The 22,102-nt window shown below is 47.4% G+C and overlaps 1 protein-coding gene across 2 annotated transcripts in view; it reads left to right on the plus strand.

Moving 5' to 3' along the window:
- Positions 1-22,102, plus strand: part of LOC138516346 (uncharacterized) — an 888,519-nt gene that overhangs the window by 581,381 nt on the left and 285,036 nt on the right. For both annotated transcript variants that reach the window (XM_069631386.1, XM_069631387.1), the window contains one exon: positions 19,132-19,220. In XM_069631386.1, coding sequence (XP_069487487.1) covers positions 19,132-19,220 — 89 coding nt within the window. The remainder of the gene's footprint in view (positions 1-19,131; positions 19,221-22,102) is intronic.

Consider the following 22,102-nt stretch of genomic DNA (forward strand, 5'->3'; position numbering starts at 1 on the left):
TTTCTTAGATTTTCAAGATCTCATTGCGGTAGATTTATATGACTGTGGTCGCACCGAAATCCATACAATAATTCTCACGGACCCTGGTATGACTCCAGTGTTTGAAGCAATACCGCTTGCCTCGCGCATCCATGGAGTCCCTCACAGAAATAATCAAAAACCTTGAGTCCCGTGGGATAATTCGTCCAGTCCACAGCACCTTCAATAATCCGGTGCTGGGGATTTTAAAACCCAACGACCAGTGGAGATTCTCTGCTGACCTAAGGGAGCTGAACAAACAGGTCCACATGTCTCGATGGCCCCTCCCCTACATTGACCAAGGGCTGTCCCAGATCCAGGGGTCAAAGGTATACACTGCCATTGACCTGCCCAATGGTTACTGCACCGTACCTGTCAGTAGGGAGGACCAATACAAGCTGGCCTTTACCTTCGGGGGCAGCAATACACTTGGACCCGGACTCCCTTCGGATACATCAACTCCGGCAATGAATTGAAAATATTCTAACACAAGGCCATGCCCGATTGGGTGAGAGGGGTAACCTGGCCTATGTAGATGATGTTCTGATCAAAAGCTCAACTGTGGAGGAACACATAGCGGAAATCCATTATGTTCTTACCCAGTTGAGGGTTGCCGGAGCAAAACCATCCTTCCAAAAGGCACAGTGGTGCAGGACCCATGTCAATTTATTCGGGCATGAGATAACTTCTGAGGGTCTCTATCCCCAGGAAAAGAAAGTGGAGGCACTCCTGAAATTAAAAGACCCCACAACTCTGCGTGAGCTAAGGAGCCTCCTTGAACTGACTAATTACAGTAGAAAGTTAATTGAGGATTATGCAGAGATCAGAAGACCCCTGATCCATCTGTTGAAGATGTAGAGGGTCAAGTAAGAGTGGGGTCAAGAACAAGCTGAGGCAGAAAAGCACCTCAAAAGAAGCCTCTCACAAGCGCCTTGTCTAGCTTACCCTGTCAAAAACAAGTTGTTCTTCTTGGAGACAGGGTTCTCAAACACATGCTTGACCGCAGTATTATACCAAAAGCATGACAAGGTCAATAAAGTAATCTCCTATGCAAGTAAGACATTATCCTCTGTGGAGGAAAAATTCAACGATTGTGAGAAGGCACTCCTGGCAACGGTGTGGGCATTGAAAAACTACTGCCCGTTCATCCAGGGGGAACACATCATAGTGGAGACTCCACACCAGCCTTTGCAATATCTCCAAAGTGACAGAATCCGGGCCGGAAATGTGAGTAATTCCAGAATTACTTCCTGGATTCTGTCAATGCAAGGCTTTCCTGTGGAGGTCAGATATGGCCAAAACAAGAAGAGTCCCCTCGCGCAAGGTCTGGCTGACTTGCATGATTGTGCCAGAGAACTTGCCCCCTTCATCACAGCGTTCATTAACACTTTCTTCCAATCTTGCCATGTCCCCACTAGTCTCAAGGAAGCATGGGTTCGCCCTCGCCTTAAAAAGCCGACCCTTGACCCTACTATCCCAGGAAACTACAGACCCATCACGACAGTCCCCTTCCTTCTAAAAATTCGGGACAAAGCAGCCTATCTGCAAATCCAAAAGTTCTTAGAGGAAAATAATGTGCTTGGCCTTAGGCAATCGGGATTCCGTCCAGGACACGGCACCGAAACTGCCCTCCTAGACCTAAAGAATCAAATGGATGACCTGAGAGACGCCGGCAAACCCGCTCTTCTCCTGCTCCTTGATTTTTCAGCAGCATTTGACCTAGTGGAGCATAATACCCTCTGTCACCACTTGTCCACTAGTGCCAACTTCTCCACTACAGCCATTGCTTGGATCACCTTCTTCATTCAGGAAAGGGTTATGAAAGCCTTCTCGGACTCAGCCTGTGCCCTCCCAAGCCTCATCAAATGTGGAGTCCCACAGGGATCCTGCATTTCTCCCACCCTCTACAACCTGTTTACAAGGCCTCTGTTCCAAATCTTGGACGCCTAGGGCATCACATATACCAACTATGCTGATGACACACAGGTCCTCATCCCACTCAAAGGTGACTATGGAGCCGATTCGGCCACCCTCGAGTCCATCTATTCCACTATCCAAACCTGGATGGCCGAGAATTGGTTATGCCTCAATGGGGAGAAAACCGAGCTCCTGATAATAGGATCACCGGCCACACTCAAGAAAATGGACAAACAATACAGTTCCTTTACTATTGACCACTCGTCAATCCCAGTATCACAAGCTGTAAAGACACTGGGTGTCTACCTGGACTCGGACCGCTAGATGAATAGGCAGGTCAATGCCATTGCCTCGATCACTGCCTATCATTCCAAACTAATTAACGCTGCCAGACCTTATCTCTCAAAGACCAACTGCCTCACCATTGCAAGAGCCATAATCGGATCCAGATTAGACTACTGTAATGCCCTCTTCCTAGGGACCGCCAATAAAAACCTCTCCAAACTGCAGCTAGTCCAGAATAACGCCCTTAGGGCAGCTACTGGCATCTCTAAAAGGGAACACATTTCTGAGACCAGAAAGCAAGCTCACTGGCTACCCATTAAAGAGAGGATAGTCTTTAAAGCCCTTGCTCTAACACACAAGTGCATCAACAACCGTGCACCCCTATACTTAGCACAAAGAGTTGTTAATCAGGTACCCACCAGACCTACCAGAATAGCCTACACGAACATGATATCTGTGCCTAAATCTAAGAGGATGTGAGCAGGAGGCTCCAGTTTTCCAGTACTGGCAGCTACACACTGGAATGCCCTCCCTCCCCTAGCCAGAAAACTTGAATCACACCTTGCTTACAGGAAAGCTATCAAAACAATGATGTTCATCTAAGGGCCTTGCCCCTTCAATGTTGCTGATTTGTCATACCAGCCTATTGCTGTTCTGTACACCTAAAACGTATCTTGCTCACTGTAACCGAGAGCTAAATCATGTCTATTGTATGATGATCTCCATTTGCAATAACGCTTTCGCATGTTTCCTGCTCACTGTAACCATTAGCCAAGCATACTCACGTAACTAAGACAAATATGTGCAATTAAGACAACTGCTGCAACAGCGCCTCGATGCCTGTGGGCTGTATGTGCGCTTTACAAATACAAATAAACAAATAAAACTGTCTCGAGGACGAGAATCTTAAAACCCAGGACAACATGGAGGCATACCTGAATTCCTCACTCAAATTCTATGAAAAAGACGAGTGCGATGGAATTCCCACTGTTTACGTGGATGGGTGCTACTACCATGTTGACAACAACGGGGAAAAGGAACTAGTGGCCGGCATTGGGAATGCCTGGGTGAATGATGCCCCGGAACCCTCCGCTGGGTACAAAATCGGTCCCCTTAGTCAGGTGGCAGAGCTGATGGCAGTTCATCAAGCCATCCTCACTGCTGTCCAACACCAACTCCACGAACTGGTCATAATCACTGATTCAGATTATGTCCGGAACGGGTTTGTGGAGCACCTGGTTAATTGAAAACCAGAGGCATGCAATGTGCTAACAACAAACCACTCAAACATGGCAAGTTAATACAAAATATTGATGATCTGGTCACCTCTAGTGGGATGACCATCCATTGGAAAAAGATCAAGGGTCATTCCAGAATAGAGGGACCAGACAAAACTGGAAATGACTTAGCCGATCAGCTGGCCAAAACCAGAGCCATCCAGGGGGGGATCTCCTTGAGATCGAGTCCCTGTTGGGGGAAATCCAGGTCACTGCTATCACTAGGTCCCAGACGAATGCTCACAGTGAACTCTCAACTGCCCATTGGTGTAAGGAGACCCAGATGCTGATTTAATCACGGCTTAAAAAGGGGATCCAATAATTGGTAAGTTTTATAAACACATTGAGGACCCTGAGAACGTTCCCCTGACGGATACCGATTGCATTGGGAAAGAGGACCTCAGAGTGTTGATGAAATGTCCAAAGATGTTTTGTTGGTGAGGAGATCCATATCTGGCTGTGACCAGTGGGTGGTTCCTACCTCATTCCGAAGCCTGATGATCAGTCATGCCCATGATGCGGCCACAGCCGGTCATCAGGGGTTTCATACTACGTTACAAATTTTGCAAGCGGTTGCATACTGGCCACACATGGGGCTGGACCTCGACCAATACTTGAAGGGGTGTCTTGTGTGTGCACAATTTCAGCCAACATCACTCACACACCGAGCTCCCCTCCAAAAGAGGGGGATGACACTGCCCTGGTCAGATTTACAAGTAGATTTCATTGGGCCCGTGTTTCGCGTCTCTAGGGGGAACAAGTACATGTTAACCGTAACATTCTTGTTTACTAAGGGGATGGAATGTCTCCCGGCCCCAAATTGTAAGGCAGAAAAGCAGCTGCCCTGATTATCAATCGCATCTTCTCACGTTTTGGACTACCCCAAAGGATTGAGTCAGACCGAGGTAGTCACTTAACCAGCGAAGTGATGACAAAGATGTGGGCGATACTTGGGGTAAAAAGGAAACTACACATTGCATACCGGCCGTCCTCTAGTGATGGAGTAGAGAGGTACAATAAAACCATTGTGAGCATACTAACAATGTTTGTGTCAGACTGTGTGCCAAGTTGGGATATTCGATTATAACTTGTCCTGATGGCCATCAGATCTACCCCTTCTTCTGCAACTAAAATGTCTCCATTTGAGCTGATGACTCGACGAAGTATGGTGCTACCCCAGCATCTACTCTATAGAACCCAAGGGCAGACACTAATAAATGCCTCCACAACCCATGAGTATGTTGAGAATCTGAGAAAACACATTCAACATGCTTTTGCGTATGCTCAGCGGAATCTAGAAAGATCTGCAGACAGCATGAAGACCCACTATGATCTAAAGATATCTAAAAGGCAATACCAAGTAGAAGACAGGGTCTACTTGTACAATTTCCAAAGGAACCAAACCAAAGAGCGAAAATGTTTGCCTAGCTGGCGGGGACCTTTTTAAATTGTGGACAAAATCTCACCAGTCGCCTACAGAATCTGCATCCCCAAGGGCGACTTGACAGAAGAAAAAAAGTGGGTCCACATCAACCAGCTAAAGAAGGGGTGTGGGGGTCTGTGGGATATTTTGATCCACTCAGATGTGCAATGTTACACCACTTTGCTGCTTTGATGCCAGAAACAGCACAAAATGGATGCGCTGACTCCTGTGCGCGCAATAACCAGAAAATGGCTGCACCGCCCTGCCAACACACATTTCAGGTGGGGTGGAACACAGTACTCACTTTAGGAGTATGCTAGTGTGCTCTGCAACATTTTACATGGAGCAAAGGAAAGAAACAGCAGTACTTTACTGTAAACCCAAAATGCTTCTTTAAAATGTCATCTTTTCAACCTTAGAAAGCTCTGTTTTGGCGCTAAATCCATTAATTTCTTATGAACCACTGTGGTTAAAGGGCCCTGCAATGCCCAGGATCAGTCTTGAGTCTAAGAGGAACCGGGCCTAATTTGAATGACAGCTCATACCAAAAGTATCTTTGAAAAAGCAACCCAGGGACTTTGTTTTTTCATTTTCCACGGGAACTTGCAACAGTATCTAAAGAATCAACTGTCCAGAGAAAAACTGTAAACAGATGCTTGATACATTTATCCATGCTGCAAACAACTCCAGCACTCAAGGAAAGGGCTAGAGCTGACTAAAATGTGTATTTGCTGCAGATGAAAACCGAATTTAAAGAAATAAGTTTAATGTGCCTTTTTCCTGAATGAAGAGCAAAATCTCCTATTGTTAAAGTATATTATTGTGTAAAGGCTTGATTATTTAAGTATGTAAAAGGATTTTCTACTGTTAAAAATCCACCTATAAACTGTTTAATTCCATAGGGTTAAAGTAAAGATTTAAAAGGTGAAACTCAAAGCTAAACCCAGTCTGAGTTGGTAAACTATATTAAAAAAAACCTTCTCTGCCAGTGCTAGCCCTGAGAAAGGGTGACACCTCAACTGCTGGAACAGGAAAAGGCTAATTGCTAGATTGGAGGCTTGAATGCCCAGGACAATGGGACTTTTCAAGTCGCATTAGACATTCGTCTTTGCCCCAGGCTGAGACAATATCAGGCTAAGATACTCGCCCTTCCAGTGCGAGGTGCAGGAAGTTTCCCTCACAAGGGAGAGGCCGCTCATTCTCCTTCAAAGGAATTGACATTTGCTTACACTTGGGAAAAAGAAAAAAACTGACAAGTGAAATTTGGTGTTTAAAAAGCCTATTTTGCAACTGAACTTTCAAGACATTTAACTTTGTCACAAGAGTGAGAAAAAATCTGAAAGTTGGTAGTTTTAAGTTTAATTTTATGCTATTCATTTGAAGACTTGGTAGGACTCAGTACTGCATAAGGAAAAGAAGTTATAAAGAATGACATATTGCGCGGAAAGTATTAATGTTGCAAATGTTAGGCCAAACCTTTCATGGTTAAAATTGCCAAAATGTCGCAGAAAGACTAAACCAGGTCCCACAAACTTGGGATTTGGATTAAAATGTGACCCACAAAATATGTAAGCTGTGTATCTGATTTTTCTCAGAGGTTCTAAATGCATGAATATGTATTTGTGGGAAAGTTAGATGTTGGTTCCAGTGGCTTGGGGAGGTTTCTGGACATTGTGAAAGTAACACCATAAACATGACATCCTTTTCGGTCATCCAATCAGCGGAGAGCAAGGCAGATATTGTGCTTCTGCCCAATCCTAGCATTAGGGGTGTGGACATTAAGCCTGCCCCTGCCATATACTTTCGTGATGTCATTTTGCATGATAAATAAGGGAGCCTGACACCACACACACACACTGATTCCTGACTTCTTCCTGATTTTCTGCGTGGCACCCTGTTCCTGATTTCTTCATACTTGATCCTGATTCCAGATTTCATTGCAAAGCTAAGGCCTCAGCATTGCTGAACTCCTTTTCCAGCTAGGCCTCAAACTCTAAAAATTCCGAAAACCTAAAGAAAGCATTCTGATCCAGCTGGCTTGCTACTACTGAATGCATGCCTGCTGCAAACTCGCTATCCCACTGATCTCCAGTCTCATGTAACCAGAAGTGCAGTCAGGTGACCAGAACCGAAATCCTAAATTAAAGTGGACTGTAATTATTAATAGGAAGCATAGAAAATCATAGGATACATTGCCTTGTTTTGTTCCATCCCAATCTCTAAGTCATCCTATCCTTCCCTTAAGTACTTGTAACATTGTTGGAACCATTGTTGCCACCCTGCCTTTTGATCCTTGCGCTAGTGCTAACTTCTTTAAATAATTTTGTCTTGTAAAATCCTAAACCCTTAATCCTCCCTCGGGTAATCGGACTTGAGTCCGCCAGTGCGGGCGCGGATGGGCTGGGGTTGGTTCCGTGGATCAACTCTAGAGCTTACTGTGTTTCAATCTGGTAACCTAGCCTGAATGCCCTAGTGTAGAGCATAACTATCCTTGTAAAAGTTGATTTCTGTTTTCTTTTTCGTGCCTTTATTTTCCAAAAACTCCTCTCATTCAACATTGCATAACTCACTCAATTTAATAGATAGGTATAATCCAGAGTTGAAATGAAGTTTCTAAGACCCTTAGCTACATCCCAACATAAGAACACCCCAAATCAGTATATTTCACATGTTTTTCTTAAAGCCTGTTTGGTTAATTTTAGGCTGGAATCCGTATTTTTGCAAAGTTTTACACGTGTGATTTTTGTTTTAAATTAAAACTTCCATTTGGATTCAAAGTGTATACTGTTGCTCAAACTATAGCTCATGATTGTTAGCATCTTTCCAATGTTGCTCCCATAGAAATGTTTAGTAATTTAAGGATTTTTGCACACTTTCATTGTTTTACCCAGCCATTTTCGAATGTCCGTTTAAAAAGTGTAAGATTGCAAACCCGTTTTTCTCTTGTTTGGGGAGGGAAGGTTGTATTCAAATTCTGTTTACTGTTCTTTATTCCTGAATACCTACTGCTTCCTTATATCTATTCAGAATTGTTTATTTGTGGGTTGAGGAATATTGCAAGGGGAAATCCTAACTTAAGTGCTATCTTTTCAAACAAGCCAAAAGTGTTCTTTTCACTTGTGTTTTATATTCTGTGTTGCTAAAGAGTGAATTTAAGTGCACTACATACCTTTCTGTTATTGTCATCACATTGGTGATTGCTGCTCCCTATTAAAAAGTATATGTTTTGAATTTTAAATAAATAAATATTACCTTTACCAACCAGACTGATTCCTGGTCCATTGTGACCTGGGGTATTTTGAGAAGGTGTGTGATACGAGTGGTATATCACTCAGAATATTGAACCTATAAACATAATAAAATAAGCATTTCAGCTGTGCGCTGCATACTAGTCTGAGACCAGGGTGTACCGCCTGATTGAAATACTTAACAATTGCGGGAGGGTGGTGTATCTTTATTTTACTGTGCATGGCAAATTAAGCGCCATCTTAGAAAATAGCAGCCATAGTGGAAATAAGGTATAGCTTTTTCACTTACGCCAGGGCCGCAGGCCGAGCAAAACACATAGAAATCAGTGTATGAATGCGGGAATGGGTTGTAGCTTGGGCACCGGTGAGGAAGGCCAGAGCTGCAGAGATGTATAGACCCTTCATTGTTTCATTTGCCAACATTTGTATCCCAGAAGGAATGTGCCCTGCAAGGCCACAAGCGGGTTGAGAGCTCTCAGCGAAAATCAATCCCACGAGAAGGGCACGAGCCTCCGACCTTCCCCGTGCCAGCTCTTAGTAATACTGCACAGATGCCCCCGCCCCAAGACCCTCTGCATTCCAAGGTATCAGTTAATACCAGGCCACCAGTCATAAAACTATTAGACCCCCAATCGATAAGAAAAGATCACAAAGCAGGGATCACTTGCCTTCACCATGAGTTACATGATTTGTGCTGCGAGGTTATCCAAGGAGTGCATCAGATCCATATACTGTGTCCCAAATGAATTTGGCTGTCCTGTCTCCCTAAGGGCACTATTGCAGTCCATTGACGTTACTACTGTTTGTCCCTTACAGGTTGTAGCTTGTTGTATACTGGTACTGCTGGGAAAGGCTTATCTAGACTTCATTGGAGGATTTAGTTGTCCTCAGATTTGTTGAGAAACAGTTCTAACCTTTTTTCTCCTTTCCTTTCTGCAACTCAGAATCTACAAAGTATACTAATGTGATATATAAATGCCATTACTGTGCTTGTAATTGACGTCCCCTCAGGGTGTAGGAATTGTGTAAGAAGCATATACAAAGGTTATCTACTAACCTGTTTGTTTCTGAAAAGTAATTTTAAAGTATAGTTGAATTGTTACAACAAATTGCCATTTTAAAGAATGCTTATTTAAAAACTGATGTTAAATAAATAACTATTTATACTGAAACCTTGAGTGTAAGTGTTACTTGGTTACTCATATTTTTACGAATTTCAATTGTACAGCTCTACAGCTCACATTTACCCCTTTTGAGATAGGACTGGCTACACAGTCACACTACCAACGTGTGTAGTACAGACCAATACCAAAAGGTGGGTTACCTAATACCAAGCAGATAAGTGTTGTGTAGTCTCACACAGTCTGACTACACCAATTTGAGGGGATTGGGTCCTCCGACGTATTCCATATCTATGACAGGTAATGTCCACAGCTGTGCTGCTTTGGAAAATCTTTGGCGTCTGTGTCCTGCGTCGATGACGTCGATGCGCCGTCCCCGAGGACCTCCTCCGACGGCCGACGTCACCCGATGTGATAAGTAGGACGCACAGCGCCCATAGCCTCAGTTCCGTTTTTTCCGCGAACGTGTTCGCTTCGTGAATCTCGGTACGCCTCGACTCGTTGGAGTTTACTGTTTTTAATTCTCGGTTCGTTGAACCTGTTCGGTTTGTTGTGAAGACCTGTTCATGGCGATGTCTTTCTCATCTTCAACCCCGCGTCCGGGCTTCAAGAACTGCAGCGACTGTGGGTCCAAGATGTCAGTCATGGACTCGCACAACGCCTGCCTCTGGTGCCTTGGGGAGGCCCACGATACGGATGACTGTGTCGACTGCCAGTCGCTTACGGCAAAGGCCTTGCGGGAACGCAAGAAGAAGCTGTCGGTAGGCCGGGTGTCTAAGCCCCGGAAGTCGAGGTCTGCGGGGCTTTCGACAGATGACTCGAGGGGCGACTCTCCGTCATCGTCGGAAGTCCAGTGGGTCTCCTTCCCGGAATCGGTCTCGCCACTCCTCCGCATCTTCGAGGCATTCCCGGAAGCGCCGGCATAGGTCACCTTCTCCGTCCTCTTCCGAGGACTCCGCCCGTCGGCGGGTCGCTTATCCCTCCATGCAAGCAACACCAGAGGAATGGGCTTCCTTCGGGAAGCAGATTCTAGCGATTCTTGAATCACAGGGCACCGGTCCGTCCGCGCCTCCGAGTGGGGTCGGTCGGCACCGGTCGAGAGACACCGCTTGTACGCCTTCGGGCTCAGGTGGTCGGCACGGCTCGCGGGAGAGGTCCCGCTCAGACGAGGGTAGCCGTTCTCGCCATGCCCGTGCCAGGTCCCGGTCCTCGACGCGCTCGAGACCGTGTGATCCTGTGCCGTCTTCGAAGAAGAAGTCTATGCCTGTGGGGCCGAGGTCGTCGACGATTTCTCTCGAGGCTCCGCCTCTGAGGGGGTCGTCGACGCCACCGGCGCCTAGGTTGTCGAGAGACACGCTCGGAGCTCCGGCTTCGAGGACTGTTTCGACGCCGCCGATGCTGGCGGCGCTGCAGCTGACGTCGACGCCAAATCGCTCAATGTCGACGCCTTTTCTGTCGGCGCCGACTCGTTCGGCACCCTCGATGCCTTTCGAGGCGGTGGTGTCGGAGGGGCCCCGTGGCACGGGGTTTGCCCCTAGAAAGGCTCTGGCTAAGGCCGGGCACTGCTTTGGTCCCCAGAGGTCTTCCTCTCCCCGCCTGGAGTACATTTCAGAGGGTGATGAAGGCTCTGATGGCGGCTTGGTTCCGGTTCCGTTTCCAGAGGACCTTATCTCGGCCCATAGCCAGTTTGATGATCTGCGGCAGTCGCTGCATGATGCCAGTGGACTGGACACCTCTCCGGAGGTGGAGTTTTGTAGGCCGGAGCCTGGCACTCATGCCGATTCTTCATATCGGCGCCTTATGTCTCGGGTCACCGAGTACTTGGGTTGGTCAGCTCCCCCGGGGAGTTCGTTCAGGATGATCTCATGGACACCCTTGTTCTCGGTCCCCGCACTGACCCGGTTTTGCCTTTTCATATGGCTCTGCAGAGAAGGGTGGCTGCGGCTTGGACTGCTCCGGAGAGTCTCCCAGCAGTGGGCAAGTCTTTGTTGCGAAAATACCGTCCAGCCAGTAGCGACCCCTGCTACTTGTCTAGGCACCCCACTCTGGAGAGTTTGGTGGTGCAGGCGGCTACGGCCCCGGCAAAGCAGGCGTCGTATCCTACCATCCCTCTGGATAGGACGACAAATGTTTTGATGGCTGGGCGAAGAAAGTGTTTTCTTCCGGGGGTATGGCGCTTCAGGCGGCCAACTCCATATGTGCCTTGTCTCGTTTCACACACACTCTGTGGAACTGTGTTGCATTTGCAGCTGAACATATTCCCAAAGGGGACGAATGGGATGGTTTCCTTGCTATGGTTCAGGATGGCAAGGATGCCATGTGCAATGCCGTTCAGTCGGGTTTGGACTTGGCGGATTGTGTCAGCCGGTCCATGGCGGCGAGCACCGTAATGCGCAGGTTTGTGTGGTTGTGGAAGTCTGGGTTCGCTCCTGATGTGCAGTCCCGGCTCCTCAACATGCCCTTTGACGGTGAACACCTTTTTGGCAGCAAGGCTGACGAGAGCATTGAGGGGTTGCAGACCTCCAAAGCTGCAGCGAAGTCGTTGAGCGCTGCAGTTTGCCAACCTCCGCCTTTTCGTCCTAGGGGACAGCAATGGAGGGGAGGTTCCTTTCGCTATTACTCGTTCTTCAGTAAAGCGAGGGGAGCTAGCAGTCAAAGGGGCCATCGTAAGAGTGCCAGAGGTGGAAACAAAGGTACTCGAGGTGCCAAGGCCGCTCGGGCAGTTGCCTCTTTGCCCTCAGGCAATGCCGCAGCCGCTACCACTCAGTCATGAGGCCAGGTCCCATGGTTCGCCGGTTGGGGGAAGGCTGGCGCAGCATCTTGTAGAGTGACAAGCCATTACTTCGGATGTGTGGGTTCTGGAGATCATAACCCATGGCTACTGTTTTCCTTTTCGGCAGAGGCCTCACGACAATCCACCAAGGAACCTCTCTTTGAAGTGTCCGGATCCGCTCCTTGCGCAGGAAATTCAAGCCCTGCTGCAGAAAGGCACCATAGAACTGGTGCCTGTAGCGGAGAGGAACAAGGGATGGTATTCCCCTTATTTTTTGATTTCAAAGAAAGACGGGGGATTGAGACCCATCATGGACTTGCGCGGTTTGAACAAACTCCTCAGGAAGGACAAGTTCAAGATGGTGACTCTTTCTCAGGTCCTCCAGGCCCTTCAACTTCAGGACTGGTTGGTGTCACTCGACCTCAAGGATGCTTACTTCCATGTGCCGATCCATCCCAAGCACAAGAAGTACCTGAGGTTCGCGGTTGGCGACTCGCACTTTCAGTTTCGGGTCCTGCCGTTCGGATGGACCTCCGTCCCGAGGGTTTTCACCAAGCTCATGGTGGTGGTGGCAGCGCATCTCAGGAAAGGGGGGATTCGCGTCTACCCCTACCTGGACGATTGGTTGATCAGGGGGAGCTCTCCCGAGCAAGTCCTGGATCATCTGTCCGTCACCTGCCGCTCCCTTCACAGGCTGGGCTTCTCCCTCAATTTAAAGAAGTCCAATTTGACACCAACGCAGCGGCTCCAGTACATCGGAGCAGTGCTCGACACTTCCCTAGGGCAGTGTTTTCCTCCTCAGGTGAGGGCTCTTCACATTCAGCAGATGGTGACCAAGTTGCAATCTGCCCAGGATCTCCCAGCGTCTGAGTTCTTGAGACTGCTCGGCCTCATGGCATCCTGCATTCTTCTGGTGCCAGAGGCGCGTCTGCGGATGAGATCTTTGCAGTGGGCACTCAAGCTCCATTGGTCTCAGTCCTCCGGCAGGCTGTCATACCCTGTTCAGGTGCCGTCCTCGGTAGCCCGGGAACTTCTGTGGTGGGCCGTCGAGGGCAATCTGATGAAGGGGGCCCCATTTTGGATGCCCTGGCCGGAGGTGACGATTGTGACGGACGCATCCCTCACGGGATGGGGAGCTCATGCCAACGAGTTGACAGTCAGCGGTCGTTGGTCTCCGTCGGAGTCCAGACTCCATATCAATCTGTTGGAGCTGAGGGCCGTCAGGCTAGCCCTGAAGGCTTTTCTGCCGACTGTGCGCGGAAAGAGTGTCCTGATTCTAACGGACAACACGGTGCCCATGCACTACCTCAACAAAAAGGGGGGGGGGCAGGGTCACTTCCGCTGTGCAGGGAGGCGATGCAGCTCGAATTCTGGGCCATCCAGCAGGAAGTTTTGATCTCGGCTGTTCATCTGGCCGGAGACGACAACGAGACGGTGGACGCTCTGAGCAGGCAGAGCTCGATCTCTCACGAGTGGGAGCTGGCTCAGGAGATTCTCCTGGAGATCTTCGCCCTTTGGGGGACCCCTCAAGTGGATCTCTTCGCCTCCAGTGTCAACCGGAAGTGCGAAAGGTTTTGCTCGCAGGAATTTCCTCCAAAAGGAGCCTTAGGAGACGCGTTTGTGGTGGAGTGGTCATTCCCACTGCTGTACGCGTTTCCTCCAGTCCCCGTCATCCCGCAAGTGCTGCGGAGGTTACGGAGGTTTGGTTCCCGGATGATCCTCATTGCTCTGGCGTGGGCCCGGAGGACGTGGTTCCCGGACCTTCTAGACTTGTGTATCTGCCCTCCACGTCGTCTTCCCTACCGAGATGATCTGCTCTCACGGGAGGGGAGTCAGGTTCTCCATCCAGAGGTCAGATCTCTCAATCTTCACGCTTGGCTTCTGAAAGGTTGAGGTATAAGGATTGGGACCTCCCTGAAGACGTGATGGAGACGTGATGGAGGTGTTGCTCTCGGCCAGGCGGCCGGCAACAAAGTCTCTGTACTGTTGTCGTTGGAGAAAGTTCTACGACTGGTGCAGAGTTCAGAATGTGGATCCTTTTGAATGTGACATTCCCATGGTTCTGTCTTTTTTGCTTTCTTTGGCCCACAGGGGCTTGCAAGTGGGGACCATTAAAGGTTACCTAGCGGCGCTGTCCATATATAAGCGCTCGTCTGAAGAGTGTTCCTATTTTAAAATTCCTTTAATTTTGCAGTTTTTGTAAGGGCTCACTAATGTGTTCCCTCCGTCACCTTTTCTGGTGCCAGGTTGGGATTTGAACATTGTTCTTAAGTTTCTTATGGGTGCTCCGTTTGAGCCGTTACATTCTTGCCCTTTGAGGCTGTTAACTCTGAAAACTGTGTTTTTGATTGCGGTTACTTCCGCTCGCAGAGTGAGTGACTTACAGGCACTTTCAGTTAAGCCACCCTTCACTGTGTTTCATAAGGACAGGGTTGTCCTTAGAGTTCGTCCTTCTTTTCTTCCGAAGGTGGTTTCGGACTTTAATTTGAGCCAGAAGGTTGTTCTTCCGGCGTTCTATCCTCCTCCACATCCTGGTAAGGAAGAGGAGAGGCTCCATAGGCTTGATCCTAGGAGAGCGTTGAGCTTTTATATTTCGCGCATGTCCCGGGTCAGAGTGGACGATCAACTTTTCATTGGTTACGCTAGAAAGCATTTGGGACAAGCTGTGATGAAACAGACTTTGTCTCGTTGGATTATTTTAGCTATCTCCGAGTGTTACCGCTTGGTGGGTAAGGACCCTCCGGCTGGCTTGCGGGCCCATTCTACCAGGGGAGTGGCTGCGTCTACTGCCCTGCAGGGGGGAGTTCCTATCCGTCACATCTGTGATGCAGCCACCTGGGCTTCAGTACATACTTTTGTACGTCACTACTCCCTCAATTCCATCAGAGGGCAAGATCTGGCCTTTGGCAAGGCAGTTCTCTATTCCGCAATTTGATTGGGCATGCTAAATTTGTATTCTAAATTCTTTCCCACCTCCTTGCTTGCTACTGCTTTGGGAGTCTGTCATAGATATGGAATACGTCGGAGGACCCAATCCCCTCGAAGAACAAGTTACATTCTTACCTGGTAACGTTCTTTCGATGGGATGGTCCGACGACGTATTCCATATCGCTCCCTCCCTGCCTTCCCCGCTGCAGAATTTCTTTTGCGATTGCAGCTTGCGTTCCGCAAGGCCTTGTGTGTCTGACTGGCAAAAAACTGGTGGCACACGTTCTGGGAAAAAACTATAACTAAGGCTATGGGCGTCGTGCGTCCTACTTATCACATCGGGTGACGTCGGCCGTCGGAGGAGGTCCTCGGGGACGGCACATCGACGTCATCGACGCAGACGCCAAAGATTTTCCGAAGCAGCACAGCTGTGGACATTACCTGTCATAGATATGGAATACGTCGTCGGGCCATCCCATCGAAAGAACGTTACCAGGTAAGAAAGTAACTTGTTCTTCTTACCTAACGAGTATCAATTGTTTTTCTTTGCCTAGTAACCAATTAATTGTAGCTTCATGTGTGATGACGCGGGAGAAGACACCCACGTGGAAGATGGACAGACGGGGCTGTGACCAATGGCCTGGCATCCCTTATGGAGCAGGTAGCCTATCTATTGGGTCTCGCCAAACAGCCATTTGGATTTGTACACTATTTAATTCATGTCACTGATGACGATGTGTTCCTTCATAAAGTGTTGCTCGTACTAATTTTGCTAGAACTTTCTGTGGCAACAGAGTACTTTGCTGGCACATCTCTATTTTTGTGGAAATAAAACGTTGGTCTCCTTTTAAGAGGTGTGCTGGGCCTCCTTTCCCCAGTGGGTTGCATTTTGTCTGGTGTGAGCGCTGAGGGGTTTCTCTACACCTCTCTAACTTCACTTTATCACACCACTACCTTCACCTCCCCCTTTCTGCTTCACCCTGCCCACACTTCTACTCCCACTACCACCTTGCTTTCTCTCAACTCCCTCACTGTTCTCTCCACTTCCACTCTCTAGCCCCTATCTACTGCCTTTCTATTTTTCTCTGTCACTTTTTATACAGCCCACCTTACACTACACTACACTACACTACACTACACACACATGACAGCTGGTAACACTCTCTCACAAATTCCTCAGGTGAACTCTACTCGAATTCTGTCATCAACTTTCCAAAACACTGCTCTTCAGTCCGTCCTTTGCCTGGTATTTCAGTCACATTTACACCTCCCCTGCTCACTCTTGCAGCCCACGCTCTGCCTCTTTTTCAGTCTCCTTTTATAATGTGGTTCTTCTGGTTCTGTCTCCCCCTGCTCCTTTCACGTGACTACAGTAACCAATCTGTGGCTGTCTTTTCCCCAGCGACCGGGTCATGACCCTGAACCTGTTACAAAGATCAGTATGGATTTTTATTTTAAAGGATTAACAAAACCTCTTTGCCTGCTGCCACGTCCTGCCTCCCATGATTCAAGAGAAGGCAGCAGTTGCCAGTATCACTCCTGCCTGTCATTGCACCCTAGGCAGTACTGAAACAGATTTGCACTTCTGGAACCTAAAATGTCACATTTAAAGAAAAAACAAAAAGAAATTCAGTCCTCACCCACACTGTGAAATGGTCTTTGCGGTAGAAGTAATGGAGCATGGCATTGATGCCATCATAACGTTTTTTAGAGGTCATGCAATTAAGAAATTCCTAAAAGCTTTTAATGGCCTGGTTGAACTACTGCAGCTTTTACAAATATCTTTGTATCACAGGCTGCTGTGGTTTTCCAATTGACTTCACAAGGGATTGATTACCGAAATACGCTTTAGTGACTGATTGGCGTCATTTTTCAAACTTAAGTTGCTGCTCTAGATCAACCCTAAATTGCAACATTATTTGTATTTATTGATTTATAAAGCACCTTACACCAAAGCGCTGTACAATGGAACAACATAATACATAAAACATAAACAATATAATGGTTGTAGCAATTACAATATGAATCAATCAACAAAACAGTGAGAAGAGCAATTACTGAAGGGAATAGGGAGAAATGGGGAGTGGGATTTGATAGGGGGGGTGGTGGAGAAGAGTAGGAGGAGGGAAGGGGAAGGGTGAGAGAGGGGAGGCAGGAGAGAGGAAGATAGTCGGGGGGGGAGAGAATAAGGAGGGGGGAAGGGGAGGGGTTTCAAGGAGGAGAGATTTAAGGGAAGTGCAGAATGAGGTGAAGGTGGGGGTAGAACGGATTGCAAGAGGAAGGGAGCTCCAGTGTAGAGGTGCTAGGAGTTGGAAGGAGCGGAATCGGGAGGAGGCACAAGGGGATGGAGGTACAGTGAGAAGGAAATGGTCATCGGACCGAAGGGAGAGTAGAAGGAGAGAAGGGAGGAGAGATAAGGGGGAGTAAGACCATGGAGAGATTTGAAGACAAGGCAGAGAAATTGAAATTTAAGTTGAGAGTGAAATGGAAGCCAGCCAAGGTAAGAGAGAGAGGTAGAGATGGAGTCACAGGAAGTAAGGAGACAGAGGGTACGAACAGCAGAGTGGTAGATGGATTTAAGAGGGACAAGATGAGAAGTAGGAAGTCGAAAGAGTAGGGAAGAGCAGTAGAAGAGGCGGGAGAAGATGAGGGAGGTGATTAAGAGTTTGGTAGCGTGGAAAGTGAGAGAGGGACGGATTTTGTGAATATTGAAGAGGTGGTAGCGACAGGTGCTAGAAGTGAGGGAAATATGTTGGGAGAAGGAGAGAGAGAGGAGTCAAAGAGAACACCTAACTTACGAGCTTGGAGAGGGATAGGGAGATTAGAGGGAGGAAAGTGAATGAATGGGGGAGGAGAAGGAGGGGGAAGAGAGTTAGAGGGAAAGAATACGACTTGGGTCTTGTCAGTGTTAGGGAGAAAGCGGGAAGACATCCAGTTCTTAATGGCAATAAGGCAGGAAGAGAGTTTTTGGTGAAGGTCAGTTGAGAAGGAGGAGAAAGAGTTGAGTGTCTTCGGCATAGAAGTGGTGGGAGATGCCAAACGAGGAGATAGCAGGGGCAATGAGGGAGGTATAAAGAGAGAAGAGGAAAGGACCAAGTACCGAACCTTGGGGTACGCCGTATTCAAGAGGATAGGTAGGAGAGGACCGTCCACCCCAGGAGACAGTAAATGAGCGGGAAGAGAGGTAAGAGGATAACCAGTTAAGAACAGAGCCTTTGAAGCCAAAATTATGAAAAAGCATGTAAGCCTATAACAGATTCCTGTTCCAAATTAAAGGTTCACTAGAGGCAATTGACTTTCCGGGTATGCCATTGTACTAGTGACATCCTCTTCTCCCTTCTCTAGGTCAGCATAGGTCGATTTGCTTTTGACATACTTTATATTTTCAGTTCATTCAAATGGAGGACCTTAACAATGAGAGGAACGCCATCTGTCCAAGGTCTTTTTTTACATCCTTCAGCAATCCTTCGTGTGTACCTACACATTTTGAGAACAAGGATCAATTTAATTAACGTATCAGGGAAGAGGATGGGCAAAGAACATTGTGTAGCTTAGATTGCCAGGCGATTTTCTGCCATTCAGATAGTTGTAAAACTATTCTCATTTAACAAGAGGAACAACGAATGGCTCCCCCCTAACGCCCAGGTTCACACACCCTCCACTCCCCACCAAACTTGAGACTAGGTGATCTGCTCCTCACTGTTCCGTCCCCTGGTTGCTTGTAGATCCCTGGCTGTCAAATTGCCTGCCCTTTCTCCATTATTAGCTCCCCAAGCCCTTGTATCTCTTCTTCCCTCAGTGTCCTTCCCACTAAGACTTGTAAAGCAGTGGCGTCGCTAGGGGGTGGGGGTGCTGTGGGGGCCAGGGCCCTCCCGTGAAACCATGTGCCACCCTTGTGCCCCCCTGCCTAAAACGAGCAGTGACCATGTTCTCCCCTTACACTTGTCTGTACCCCCCTACTTTTGTCTTTGGCCCCCTCTGTGCCCCTCCTAAATTTGATTCCTGGCGACGCCACTGTTTTAAAGCACTTTGTTGGCGTCCGGTAGCTAGGTGTGTGGACTCAATAAATAACCTAATAAGATTAACTTGTTCAGATACATGATTGAGCATCAGAACATATTTTGTTGTGTTTTCATTTCAGATCCATTCTCGGAAAAAACCGATTCTAGCGGGAAATTCGTATTTAAAAGATCTACCAAACGCTGGAAAGAAGAGCCAGAGAGGTTTTGTGTAAGTTGTTTATTTGTCAGCAATTGTAGATCTTGCAATATATTTTCACGTCAAAATAGTCCAGATTAATTCTAAAGTCTGTGCTACAAATTAAGGTTTTATGTAATCACAATAAGTTCAAAAAATATATTACAATGCTTGGATGCTAATACAGACCGCTATAAAAAATAAACATTAGAAACGGATCATGCCAATCCTGATCTGTCTGCTATGATGTCAGAACCCATGCTTTTTTGCCCAACTCACTTTTTAGCTCAGTATTGACATGACTCCCTTTTCCAGCCAGACTCCCTTTTCCAGCAATTAACAGGATAGGATGAGTTTGTGGAGAGAGGGTGCATCCATAACATTTCTGTTCGTCATATGTCTATATCACAAATGCTTTGATATCAAATGACGAGTCATGAGGTACGATTATATATTTTTTATTTATATGCACCTTTACTACAGAGCTGCTGAAATAATCCTCACAACGTAGGTATTTTGCTACCAAAACCTGCCTAAAGCCAGTTATTTCTCAGAATACAAACGGTTCACTGTCTCTGCCCAATGGCAATGTCACAATCCTTGCTCTGACTGAATGGGCCAATAGCTACCTTTTAGTTAAGTAGTAAAGAAAATAGCCTATTCGTACACTTTTAAATCCCTAGATGAATTTCCATTTTCTGGTAGTCTGTCACCACTTCTAGCTTTGTTTTTATCCTCGCTTGTCAGTCTGGTCCTCTTCCGATTGTGGATGTTTGTTTGGAGTTAACGAAGACTTTGCCTATTTTATAAAGATGTTTCTGCTGTTTTGTTTTAGCCTTCTACTCGGCAAGGATGACCTTTTAGTTTTCTTGAAATCTTTGATGGCTTCTGCTATCTTATCATTTCTTGTGGGTCATCCTCTTTCAGTGTTCAGTTTGCTGCATAATATGGCATTAGGAACCCATTCCACGAGCTGCATGGGGGGATAACTGCCCGGCTGCCTGAGATGATGGCCTGAGTAAAGCAAGGGCGTTTAATGAAGGCACCAGGCTGTTACCCCCCCAGTGTAGAACGGGTTACTGACACCATTAACACCCCCAGTTACCAAAGCAGTAAAGCAGGGGTTAATTAAAAAAAGTATTTTCGGTCCTTGAACGGGATGCAGCACGCGTACTGTTCAGTGTATGAACCAATGAATGAAAATACTTTGCCAAGATGGCCGCCATGGTTGTAGAAGGCGGGGCTCCATATGGAACCCCACTTCCATTGCCATGGCGACGGATGAGTGAGTTGCAGCGAGGCTTCTGCAGCGGAAGGCGCTGCCGCCACCACAATCGGCTAAGTGGAGGGAGGGGGATTTTGTTTTTATATAAGGAAATGGAAGATGGGGGTAAGATGGTGGGCTGGGGAGCCAGCCATCAGGTGGCTTTGAACTGTGCTAGCTCGGGAGTATCAGCCCGCGTTTCCAGCCTCCTGATTGGGTGGGAGCCAGCCACAGGGTGTTAATAGCCATTAAGTCTTTGTAATGAGGTAGATTATCCTATACGTCTTGCTTGTCGAAAAGTTTTTATTTTGTACTGTTTGGATCAGACTGTTCTCCCACTGTCGGTCTTCTGACATGTCACACTTGGGTCTCTATTTCCCTCTGAGAGGGTGACCTATTTGGCTGGACATTTTTCTGGTAACAGCTGGAATTGGGTGTGTTCCCATGGCATGAAAGGGGTAAAAGTAACTTACAACTTCTTGAGATGTCAAAGGAATGGTTTTCCCATCAAACATCACATATTTGCTTTCTTTGCTTGATGCCAAAGAGGATGCACTCTACAAATGCTGTCATGCGAGAGATGGAGGATTGGGGGATGTGCTCTTTCAGTGCAGCTTATTGAACTGCTAGCTCTTTGTGCAAAAAATGGCTTCCTTTATGCAGCTACCTCTGGTGCATCCACAGTACCACATTCACCATACGGCTCATGCGGCCCCCCATTCTTTGGATTCCTGTTTGATGGTATAACTGTAGTATGCCCCGCCGACTTCCAGAAAGGGGGAGGGGTGGCGTCTGCAGCATAATTTTATTTCCATGTTTAACTATCATTTTTATTTTTTTATTTTTTAATAAAACATTTTATTGTTTTTCATGACTGAAGCAAAACAGCCACAGAATAAAAGAACAAAAACCACAAACAAAGCGGCAGAACAAAAGCACTTCAGGACAGCATCCACATCTTAAATCAACAGAATATCATTTGCGTTACAAAACACCAAGAGTTCTTCCCCCGGCCCACTCTCCATCTGTACGTGCAGTAAGCATCGCTGACCTTGGCCTCAGGGCCCAAACTCGTCCCATTTCCCCCATATTTTAACTGCTTTGGTTGGGCAGCCTCTTGTGCCATAGATTCGGTGTTCCATCATAGCACATGAGTCCATATCCAAAATCCACTGTTCCAGTTTCGGGGGGTCTGGCACTCCCCATTTTTGTGCGAAGTTACGCTTCATGAGGGCCGTCGCAGTATTCAGTAGCAGCTTGTCCCATTTATTAAAGTCGGACGGGTCCGGCACCCCGAGGATCAGGACCCTCGGGTTCAGTTCAATGGCGCAAGTGAGCACCCTGGAGAGCTTTGTACAGCAAGCATTCCAAAAGGTACGGATCCGGGGGCATAGCCACAGAGTGTGGAAGAAGGGACCCTCGCCACATCGGAGACAGTTCGAGTTCGTAGCCCTCTTCCAGCCATATAAAGTAGTTCTAGGTTAGTATATTCTATGCAGGACTTTAAGTTGCACTAGCCTGAGCCTGGAGGAGATAGCCACCTCCCGTGGATGCATCAGAACCTAGATCCAGAAGACTGGATCCATCTCCCCTACATCTCCCTCTCATTTAGCCTTTAATCTCGATAGCTCGGGGGTAGCAAAGGATGTAA

This window comes from Ambystoma mexicanum, chromosome 6q (genome assembly GCF_040938575.1).
Source record: "Ambystoma mexicanum isolate Mex_15411 chromosome 6q, UKY_AmexF1_1, whole genome shotgun sequence".
In the NCBI taxonomy this organism is placed as follows: domain Eukaryota; kingdom Metazoa; phylum Chordata; class Amphibia; order Caudata; family Ambystomatidae; genus Ambystoma; species Ambystoma mexicanum.